Source organism: Arachis hypogaea, chromosome 14 (genome assembly GCF_003086295.3).
Source record: "Arachis hypogaea cultivar Tifrunner chromosome 14, arahy.Tifrunner.gnm2.J5K5, whole genome shotgun sequence".
Taxonomy (NCBI): Eukaryota; Viridiplantae; Streptophyta; class Magnoliopsida; order Fabales; family Fabaceae; genus Arachis; species Arachis hypogaea.
The window spans coordinates 125,295,870-125,307,634 of NC_092049.1; the positions used below are offsets into that span (position 1 = coordinate 125,295,870).

At 27.6% G+C, this 11,765-nt stretch overlaps 1 protein-coding gene and 2 non-coding genes across 3 annotated transcripts; all 3 read left to right on the top strand.

The window, feature by feature from the left end:
- The first annotated feature begins 2,519 nt into the window (after positions 1–2,519).
- On the top strand, positions 2,520–5,705 carry LOC112744004 (ABC transporter G family member 9). The gene is made up of 4 exons (XM_025793462.3): positions 2,520–2,804; positions 3,458–4,250; positions 4,458–4,786; positions 4,959–5,705. Exons 1-4 carry the CDS (start codon positions 2,715–2,717, stop codon positions 5,631–5,633), a joined length of 1,887 nt encoding a protein of 628 aa, XP_025649247.1. The 5' UTR covers positions 2,520–2,714; the 3' UTR covers positions 5,634–5,705.
- Positions 5,706–11,033: 5,328 nt separating this feature from the next.
- On the top strand, positions 11,034–11,104 carry TRNAG-GCC (transfer RNA glycine (anticodon GCC)). Its single transcript has one exon. It is a non-coding gene; the product is annotated as a tRNA-Gly (tRNA).
- A 7-nt stretch (positions 11,105–11,111) lies between these two features.
- Positions 11,112–11,198, top strand: LOC112746381 (small nucleolar RNA snoR114). The gene has a single exon (XR_003174270.1). It is a non-coding gene; the product is annotated as a small nucleolar RNA snoR114 (small nucleolar RNA).
- The last annotated feature ends 567 nt before the right edge of the window (positions 11,199–11,765 follow it).

The window sequence follows — 11,765 nt, forward strand, 5'->3', positions numbered from 1 at the left end:
TAGTCAATTTATTTTTAAAATAAAATACGGTAAAAAATCTAACTTCGTAGCTATATCAGTTAGTTTTTTAATTAAATCATTTGTATAAAATAAACCAATTTTTTTTAAACCAAATAATAACACATGTCATCCATTCAAAAACAACTTCATGTGAAGTCGATTGTAGATAAGTTTCTGCCTAATATAAAGACAGAAAAAACAAAAATAGAGATTCTTTACAAGTCTAAGAAAGATATCATAAATGCTAAAATAATTCATCGGGACTTCATGTGATAAAAGACAAAAATGTAATTATGATATAATGTGGACTGGTTGATAGCATGAGCATAGTTGAAATTTTGGCATGATCTTTTTCATATTTGTTGCATGTCTCTTTAGTTGGTAGTGTTATAGTTTATTGTAATGATATGATAATAATTTAATTGTATGAGTTAGATCATTTTTATTTGGTAAAATTTTTTCTGTGACTATCCTATTCTTGATGGCAATGCCAAAATAAATATTTTCATTAATTATTTTTTTTCTATTTTTGGGTCGATTTTATTTTAAAAATTTTTATTAAAAAAATTTTGTTGTAGACAAAATTAATAATATTATGTTCAATTATTTAAGGATACCAAATTAATATTTTAATTAGATACTTTTGTTTGATTAAAAATAAATTCTAGTTTCATTAAAAATAAATTCTAGTTAGTTAGTAAAAACACAAAAGTGTACATAATAGTGAAATCATAATTCTTAGACAAGTAAATTATGGTCTTATTATCTTAAAAAAATAATTTATTTATAGAATAATATTGAAAAATCAACAATAATTTGCATGAAAATAGTTTATTAGTAAAACATAAGTTAATTGATTGATTACTATGAAATTTAATTTAACGATAAATTTGTAATTGAACATATTTTTACAGCTTAATTTAAAATTCTGTTTATAGCTTAATTTAAATTGTGTTAGAAAAAAATTTAGCAATTGAAAATGTAAGTCATGGGAAACAAAAAGTTCATCAAGAAGATAGAAACCGAGAAAAAAAAAAAGACAGATGGTATCATTTATGTCATTCCTAAAAAAAAGAAATGTGAACTTTATTTCTTTTTTAGAATACTAAGTTTTACTCTTTTAAACAATTTGTATACATATATTTGACGAAAATTAAATAAATAAAAGTTTAAGATAAATTTAAAGAAAAATTGGTCAATAAAAATGAAGAAGGAGAACGTACCAAATTCTTCTGTTAGGAATTTAGGAATAACACGCAGAAAGAATTGAAATTATTTTAAAGATAGTTATTTGATCTACTCGAATCGATTTTTTTTAAAAATTCATTTGTATAAAATAGATCGTTTTTTTTAAACCATATAATAACACATACACGTGTCAATTATCCAGAAACAATTTCATGCGAAGTCAACTGTAGGTAAGTTTCCACCTTATTTTATAAAAGAACGATGTGGCTCTTGAGTAGTATTGAATTAACTATGTTTTTTAACCCATGCATAAGAGCACTATGTAAGTCAAATTAATATTAGAATAAAATAATAAATAAATTTCTGAAAATTTATATTTTAGATAGATTACTTTTTAAAAAAAAATATTAATAAAATTTTATACAATAATAAATGTGAATAAATTAGTTTAAATTAAGATTTTATATTCTAATTATAGAGATTAATTTAAAAATAATGTATCTATATCTATTATTTTAAAAAATTTGACTAATATTCTTTTAAAAATTAATCTGTTTAAAGTATAAATATTTAAAAGTTTTTTATTATTATTATTTTTTAAAAAGTTTATATTTTTTATTAACATAGTTTATTAACTATGTTCATTCTTCTTTTTATATTTTCACGCTTTACTAAGGAAAAATAATAAAATTTAAAAATCAGTAATTAATTTTGAAATGAGAATTAAAGTAGTGTAATGCATGAAAATGATAGCATAATGGGACCATTTACCATGTTATAGTCACAAAAAATCTGTCACCCATATATATATTAAAATATTGTTAAAAGTGTAATAATTTGAGCAGTTGATCAATTTATTGAAAGCATATGTAAAATAACATGAATTTAATACTATATACAATCTGACAAGTTAAAATTAATCTGTTGTGAATTTAAATTCTATTTAAGATTTTACTGTTGACCAATAAATTGTTACATGTATAAGACAAAATTTATCCGACATTCATTTAAATAAATTAATGAGCTAACCACTAAACTAACTTAACTTAGTTTATGAAATATTTTTTATTATTTTAAAGTACATTACTACGCTAAATTATAATATTATTAATTATTACTTATTCAAATATTAATAAATAAAAATAAAATATTTAAATAATTTTAAAATATATATTAAATATGATTTAAAAATTGATAATACTAAAAAGATAAAAAAATTTAAATTTATTTTATTTAATATTTATTAATTTAAATAATAATTAATAAATATTAAATAAAATAAATATGTGCTGCTTTTGGCTAGTATTAGTATTACAGGTAATTTGCTTGTTATGGCATCTGGGTCCGTTTATAATTTATTACTTTAATTACTTTATAATTTGTTTAGCACAAATAGGTACATTGTATCATTCCAGACACAGCTAATTAATACACACAAAACCCATTCTTCATTTTATCTCTTGGTTCTTTTTTTTTTTAATCACAGTGCATGATTCTTATATGTGGGGAAATTCAATGTTAAGTCAATGACTCTGAGGGTTGCTAAGAGCATGGATCTCCAGTTAGATATAGAGACTGAAGCTACTCACCATGCAAATCTCCCTGTACTTCTCAAGGTATTGTGATTAAGTCAAATTAAACATAATATTTTATTAATTAATCCTGTTTTTTTAATCCCTGAAACCAACTTTCTTTCCACCCTGCTTTTATTTTTCTCTGTTTCTCTTCTGGAAAATCATCAGTTTTCTCTTTCATGCATGTTCTATGTCTCCACAAATTCCTACCAAATATCATCATCACCATCTCCTTTTTATGGTGAAATGATGAAATTTTTTAGTTTGCAGTTTTTCTCTTTTCCTTTGGTTGTTCAGCAATTTTTAATTATGTAAAATAAGTGAATGTTGTAGTATATAAAATTTTTTCTGCTTCTGTTATTTATGTAGAATATTCTGATAAAATGGAACAAAATAAGTGAATGTTATTAAAATAAGTGAATACTGTATGCTTTCTTTTATATATTCTTTTCTCTTTTTGGTGTGTTTAATTTTGATGATTTATCTAGTAGCCTAACAACTTGTAAACTATACAAATCAAAGAGTTACACTTTACAAGATGGTTAAGGAATATGCATTATATCTGCTTAATTTCCTGATTGTGTGAATTATGCATATCTATACTCATCAAAGGACAAGAAAACGAGAGAGTAGTGATGGAAACTATGGACGGATTAAATGGAGTGATGCTGAATTTTGTTTTATTGTTATTGTAGTTCTATGATGTTGTTTATAAAACTAAGCCAGAGAAAGAGAGATTCATAGAGAACACAAAGGTGGAAGGAAAAACAATACTGAAAGGTGTTTCAGGCATTGTTCAACCAGGTGAAATTCTAGCCATGTTAGGCCCATCCGGGAGCGGCAAAACAACTCTCCTAACAGCATTAGGAGGCAGACTTGGAGGAAAACTCTCCGGAAACATAACTTACAATGGCAAAACTTTCTCGAATGCAATGAAGCGTCTTACCGGCTTTGTTACTCAAGATGATGTTCTGTATCCTCATCTCACTGTCACTGAGACTCTAATCTTCACCGCGCTTCTTAGATTGCCAAGTAGTAGGTTCACCAAAGAAGAAAAAATAATGCAAGCAAAAATTGTGATAGATCAACTAGGCTTAACTGAGTGCAAAGATAGCATGATTGGAGGGCCATGTTTGAGAGGGATTTCTGGGGGGGAGAGGAAAAGGGTTAGTATTGGGCAAGAAATGTTAATAAATCCAAGCTTGTTGCTTTTGGATGAACCAACCTCTGGCTTAGATTCGACGACGGCGCAAAAAATTGTATCAACTTTGTCTGAGCTAGCAAGTGATGGAGAGAAAACTATTGTGATGACAATACACCAACCTTCTAGTAGGATATACTACTTGTTTCACAAGGTCTTACTCTTATCAGAAGGGAACCTTATGTATTTTGGAATGGGTTCAGAAGCTGTTAAATACTTCTCAAGCATTGACTATGCTCCTTCTATGGACATGAATCCTTCTGACTTCCTACTTGATCTTGCAAACGGTATGCTACATGATCTTTTGTTAATTTTGATTATTTCTATAAACAGCATTTTAAACTTGACTAGTATGTTTTGCCACAAATTATGATCATCATAGTCAACAAGTATATTTTGGGGTTAAAAAGAACTTTCTGGATTTCACTTTTTATCTTTTGTTAACCCATTGATAAGCTTGAGACTTTCATTATAAGAGGAGCAAATATTTGCAGGTATTTACACCGGTCAACCGAATGAGGACCATACCTTAAACAAGAAGAAACTGATTTCTTCCTACAAGGAACACTTTAGTGACACAATAGAACCAATGTTTCATGAAAAGTGTGACTTTGATAAAAATGAAGGTAGATTTGAAGATGAAAAAAGCTTTGGGAGTTGGCCTACCAGCTGGTGGCAGCAATTCTTTCTGCTGCTAAGAAGAGATGTCAAAGAGAGAAGACATCAATCATTCTCTTGCATTCTAATTTTTGAAGTTATTGCGGCTGCCATTATTACGGGGCTAGTTTGGTACAAGTCTGATATTTCCCACTTGCAGGATCAGGTAATAATACTAATAATTTTATCAGTGTTTTAAAATTTTTCAAGCTACACACCAATTTGTAGTAATGATAATTTGATTAGCACTCCAAATTGCAAGATGATGTGTTGCTTAATTAGACTTGCAATTGGAAAATGTTAGAAATATAATTCAACTCTTCTAAATAAACTTGCAGCTTGGACTTTTATACAACATGATTAACTTCTGGTTCGCCTTCCCTCTCTACCGAGCAATATTCACCTTTCCCCAAGAAAGACCAATGTTGGAGAAAGAAAGATCCTCTGCTATGTACAGACTCTCCTCATACTTAATGGCAAAGTCGGTGGCGGATCTTCCAATTGAGCTTGTCCTTCCAACTGCATACCTCATCATAACCTATTGGATGACAGGTCTGAAAGTGAATGCAGTTAACTTCTTGTGCACGCTATCTACCGTCTTACTCCACGTGTTAGTCGCACAAGGGGTCGGCCTTGCCATCGGCGCCATTGTGATGGATATGAAATCTGTGACCACATTGGCTGCAATAATCATGCTAATTTTCATGCTTTCAGCTGGATACTTTGTTCAACATTTACCAAAATTTATAGCATGGTTGAAGTATATTTCCCCAAGTTACTACACATACCTGCTATTGATAGGATCTCAGTATAAATCTAGTGAGACATACCCATGCTCTAACAATAATGGTGAGTGTTCAGTTGCAGAATTTCCTATGATAAGGACACAAATGGTGCTTGATATGAAAGAGCAAGCCATGGCTGCATTGGCTCTAGTTATAATGCTTATAGGTTATAGAATTGTGGCTTATATTGCGCTATTGAGGATTGGAGTGACAAAGAGCAAGGCTTAACTAGTGATTTTCTATCTAATTACATTTTTTATTTTAATTTCTTATAAAATTTTACATATATTTCTTTTCAAATTTAAAGATTATGCTAGCTGGCATTATATTAGTCACATATTCTCTTCTAAAAATGATTAGAATCAGAGTTTTGATTTTTTTTACTTTTTCTTATTTTGATATAATTTAATATTATTTAATTACATAATTATATTTGTAACCTTTTTCATCCCGTTCATGGATATAGAGGCACAAAAGAAGAAAGGTATAATATAACTTCTATACTAAACATTCAAATGGATAACAAACACTTCTAAGTAATAAAGAAATGGCGCTGGATTTGATGGTCCTAGAACGTTTGGACTATTAAATGGTCTCATAACAAAACATATTTTTTAAATTTTTTAATAACTACTAAATAGTTCTTATTTAATTATAAAATTTATTTTTTATTTTATAAATTATTATTTTATCATTCATCTATCATGTTTATTAATAATAAAAAACTAAAACAGCCAATGAGTAATAGCTCAAATGGCATAGTCTCCTCATACTCAATTAAGAGGTTGCGGGTTCGAGTCTCTTATCTTTGGTAAAAATAAAATAAAAAATAAAAAATAAAAAATTAAAACAATAATAAATTAGATCACGGCATGTGGGGTTTCTTTATTCAAAGCAACTTGAGAAATACATAGATACAAGGGAATAAACCGTATTTCACAAGAATTTTTTTCATTATAAATAAAAAAACATTATTTTTCCAATAAAAATAAGACTTATTCATGTGTACTCTTGTGTACTCCTATAATGGTTGCCATTGTCTATTCTAAAGATTAATAATTTGAGTTAGCTATTTTTTTAGAATTTGAAGTGAAGTTTGCTTGTTCTACATAAAAAAATTTGTATTTGAAAAATTAAAGTTGAAAAATTGGGTTTTGAAAAATAATAATTTTTTTATTTTATTTCAGAAAAAAATCCATTACTAAAAGATAAAAAAAATATTTTTTCATTATACAATCAATTGCATGAATAAAGAATCAAAACAAAGAATTACAAAATTAAAGACTAATCTTGATTTTGTAATCAAAACAATGGATTGTTTTCTAAACACTACCGTAAAAAAATCGATTGGATCTCTTTTGCCAACCGTAATTATCAATTAATGATGAACAAATATTGGATATTAAAGAGATGGATAAATAATAAACAAAAACAATGAAAAAATTGATAAACAATGAAAAAATTGATAAACGATTCTAATGGTAGGATTGAGTAATTGTTGATAGATTATTCACCAATTTATAATCTTAATATTAAAGAAAAGATAAGATTAGAGTATCTAAATCAAAATAAAAACTTAAAAATTGAAGATAGAATTTTAAAGATAAGATAGATAAATAATAAATAATAATTTATAATCACGAGCAGAAAAAATTAGAGAGGCTTAACATATAACGCATTGCACAATTTAATCGATTGAGTAACACAACCAATCGATTGAATTGTGAAGATCTATGTTGCTTTGAAGACTTAAATCGATTGGGTAATATGACCAATCTATTGAATAAGAAAAATTCCACATGCCTTGCAAAATTCAATCAATTGTGTATCAATTCCAATTGATTGAATCGATTGATTTGTGCAATTGAATTTCTAACAAACACGATTTTTCCAATCCAATAGGTATGTAACGGATCAATGATAAAATTATAATCGATTAAAATTGCAAAATATTTATTACGATTAATAAAAGATCTAATTTGTTATTGTTTTAATTTTTTATTATTAATAAACAGATAGATGAATAATAAAATAATAATTTATAAAATAAAAAATAATTTTTATGATTAAATAAAATATATGGGGTTAATTTGTAATTAAAATTAAAAATGGACTATTTAACAGTTATTGAAAAACTTAAAAAACATGTTGGACTGCGTGTTTGGATTTACGTTGGGCAAACTGGAGTTTGAATAGAAGTGATTTTGTAAAATTAATTTTGGGTAGAAGTGAGTTTGTGTTAACATGATTTATGTTTGGTAATTTTTACTAAAATTGATTTTAATAAAATAAATATTGTTTGGATAATATTAGTTAAAATTACTTCTAGATAAATAATTAATTAATTACTAAAAAAATATAATATTAAATTATAATATTATTTTTTTAAGTATATTTAATCTTTTTTTATATTTTTAGTATTTTTTATATAGTATTTTTTTATAGTACTCTATTTTAGTATATTATAATTTTTTTATTATAATAAAAATTAATATTTATTTATGAAATTAAAAATAACATAAAAATTGACAACTTTTTAAATATTTTTTATAGTAAAAATTAATATTTATTTATTAAATTAAAAAATATTTAAAATAACATATTTTAGTACTCTTTCTAAGTACTCTTAATAATTTTATTTTTATTATTATTTTAGGTTCTAATTTTTTACAAGTTATATTTTTATTATTATTTATAATTAATTTTTTATTTAATTTATCATTTCTAATTGGAACAATAATACATATTATAAAAAATTAAAATAGTAAACACTAAACAGTGCACAAAAATTATAATAATTGTTTTAATATTCTCAGTATTTATTTAAAAAAAATTATGGAAAAACCAATAATAACTAGCAACAAACCTAAACGTACGTTGAGTAAAGTCACCAAAAAAAACGTACGTTGAATAAACGCAGAAGCTATAATTTCTTACTTCTAGTGAACGAGCTTTTGGGATGCAGAATCACGTTGGCGTTCAGAAGAAAAGTTGCCAAACATCAAAGAACAGCGTTCAAAGCATTGAAACTACTTTTATCCTCTCCAATTTCACAAACACACCCTTAATGGTCCAAACGGTTCTGGGACCATCGAATCCGGTGTCCAAATAATTGGATTCTCTTCAAATATATACTTCCTCTCATAGTTATCAGAACCGAACCGGTAATTAACCCGGTCATACGACTGGGTCACTGAGTCATTGGTTCAACCGATAGGTCACTAATTTATCCGGTTGACCCGGTCATAATTAAATAAAAATATAAAATTATAAAAATAAAATTAAAATTAAAAGTTAAATACATGTTTTCAAAAAATATATTAATGACAATCAAATATCAATTCTTAGATATAATTTATGGTATAAAAACAGATAATAAATTAGTCACTAGTACAAAATACTTTCTCAATTTAAATGAACAAGAGAAAATAAAAGAGAACACAATCAATATCAATATGTTTGTATATTATGTGTTATTACTTGTTTTAGTATCTATGTCAATTGTTGGGAATAAGGAGTATGACCACAATCCAATCAATCATGTGTCAAATAATTTGTTATTGTTATTATATTAAAATGTTAATATAATAAGATCCTTGATTAAATTTAGAGATTTATCATTGTGATAGTGATCAAAATATTGAGAGATAAATATTTTATAATTTAATCTAAATTATTCTTGGTCATAGGATTATTAAAAAGGACATTAATAATTCGGAAAGATCAATATATATATAATGGTTTTCATTTGATGAAGATTAATAGATCTCATTTATTAAATTATATATATAGATGGTGCATATAGAGATATGACCATTGAACTGACTCACTTTGAGAATTTCTAATGGTTATAATTACCGTATATTTGTCAATAGGATATTCTCAAGATGAACATAGTAATAGAGTTTCCTTTGACCTGCGACTGTCATAGTAATTAACAATGTATTTATTATACTTTGATTCCAGACATCTAATACCCTAAGGTGCTAGTTGAATGGATATTGGGTATAATTTAAATACTTGTAGAATTAATGATTAGTCAATAAGGAATCCGTCAACTCTCAGTAAAGAGTTTGAGCTCTATGATTATAATGACTGAGATGAATAAAACCTTGGCCAAGGAGATTGAATGAATAAAGAAATGAGTTTCTTAGGTCATTCACAGTTCATTATAATAATGGTAACAAGTTAGAGTTTGACAATTAAACTATACTCTAAGAGTTAACCAAGAGTTGGAAAGATGAAAGGAATTATACTTTGTTCTTCTAAAGTTCTTAGTAAAAATATATTACTTCATACTATCGGGTCGTTGAGGAGTGTTGCTAGACGCCAACCTTGATTAGTAAATCTAGTATGACTAATTTACTACTCGCTTAGTATTGAACCTATGGGGTCACACACTAACGAGTGTTCTAATCTTTACTATAGAATTATTTAATTATTATTTTGATTTGATCAAATAAATAATTATATTAATTCAAATGGAATATTATTATATTCTTTGCTAGCACCAAGAATATAATAATAGTATGATAATTGAGAATATTAAATGAGATTTGAGAATAATTAGTTATTCTATTTCTAAATTTGGATGAGATCCTAACTGATTCTGTTTTTAAATTGAGTTATGATATGATTCATAAATTTAAAAGTTTCAGATTTAGAATTTCAAGATATAATTTAAATTTGAATTGAGATTCAAATTTAAAATCAATAACAAATCTCATACTATATATATGTACACCAAGAGTAGAGGAAAAATAAGAATGAAACGAGAATAAAGTATTTTATTCCTTTACCTCTACACACATAAACGTATGTGAGCCTGATTCTTGGAGAAGAATTTTATGGCGTGCAAAGAGTTGTAAGAGGTTTCTCAATTTAGATCAGATGTCCATTAGTCAAGGAGTTGACAGCAAAGGTTGGTCTCGATGTGGATACGCATAGCGCCTTCGTACCATCGAAGGAGAAAAAGATTTTTACTAGCGTACTTAGGTATTTGGATCTGATCTACTATACATTTATTATTGGAATAAAGTTTAAGCACAAAATAGATCTTTAAGGATTACTTTCTTTTCTTTCGCTGCGTGTTATAAAGACATGGTAATCCTTCATCAATCTATATTTAAAAGAATAAAAATAAATAAATAAAAATTCATTCAAAGTTTATTATATATTTAATTTTTGTCACATAAATTAGTAAGAATCAAGGTGGCACAGTGGTAAGAGGAGGCGCTATATCCTTACCCATCCAAGTTTGAATCTTTCTCGCTGCATTTTTGGAGTTGTGAACAGAATGCTCCTACGATGGTTCAGCAGCATGCAGGTGCACCATGGACCCGCGCGGATTTAATGCAGTCTGAGTGCGAACCGGCCAATTTTCAACGAATTTAACCACTGTTGACCAATTCAAATACAAATCCAGTCCAATACGCTAACCGAACCAATCAGATTATCGATTCACCGATTTTTCGATCGAACCGACCGGTCCGGTTCTATTATGATAACTATGCTTCCTCTATCTGAAATGATTGACAAATGAAATGAAGCCGTTTTAACTAAAATTATCCTTTTTCATTTTTATTAAGGTTAGCCATCAAATATATATGTGAATAGAAGAAACATGTGGCACCAGTGGTCTAGTGGTAGAATAGTACCCTGCCACGGTACAGACCCGGGTTCGATTCCCGGCTGGTGCATTCACAAGAGCAGTGATGATAACGCTGCACACTTGTGGTTGTTGGTCAATCACGCTTCATCTACTACTCGGTGAAATCAGGTGCATCTGAGCTCTTTTTTCCAATAAAAAATGTTTATTCTTTTATGTGAAAAGTATTATATATGATACTGAAATATGAAATGCTAATGAATCCCCAATGTATAATGGTGTATCTCTTCTTCGGTAAGCAGCTTATGTAATTGGGATGACGGCACCATGATATATATGAGTGAGTGTATTAATTAATTAAGCTAAGGAAATTCATGGACACATGATACATATGGTGAGGTGAGGTACGTTGGTAATTTCATCGTAGACACCATCAACATAACATTCGTGGTCATCGTTATATTAGTGACTCTATCTAATATTTTCCACACCAAACTAAAATAAAAACTATAAGAAGCTAGCGATGACCTTCACCTTCCAACACAAAATCCACTAACTGAATTTGGGCCAATAAATTTGGTTGGTTGGCAGAAAACAACAGGGATAAGCAGACAAGATCGAATGTCAACCGATCGATTAACTAATCGCAAAATATTCACATGCAAAGTAACGAGACGAAGTTTTGTACGTACTAATAATTATTTCTCTCATTTCTCATTAAAAAAAATAAAAAATAAAAAGCAGCTTCTAGT

What these genes read in the sequence shown, in the direction of transcription:
- LOC112744004 (XM_025793462.3), top strand. Translation starts at nt 2,715, where the DNA reads ATGACTCTGAGGGTTGCTAAGAGCATGGATCTCCAGTTAGATATAGAG. An exon ending in ATCTCCCTGTACTTCTCAAG is followed by an intron (nt 2,805 to 3,457) that starts GTATTGTGATTA and finishes TTGTTATTGTAG; the next exon opens with TTCTATGATGTTGTTTATAA. An exon ending in CCTACTTGATCTTGCAAACG is followed by an intron (nt 4,251 to 4,457) that starts GTATGCTACATG and finishes AAATATTTGCAG; the next exon opens with GTATTTACACCGGTCAACCG.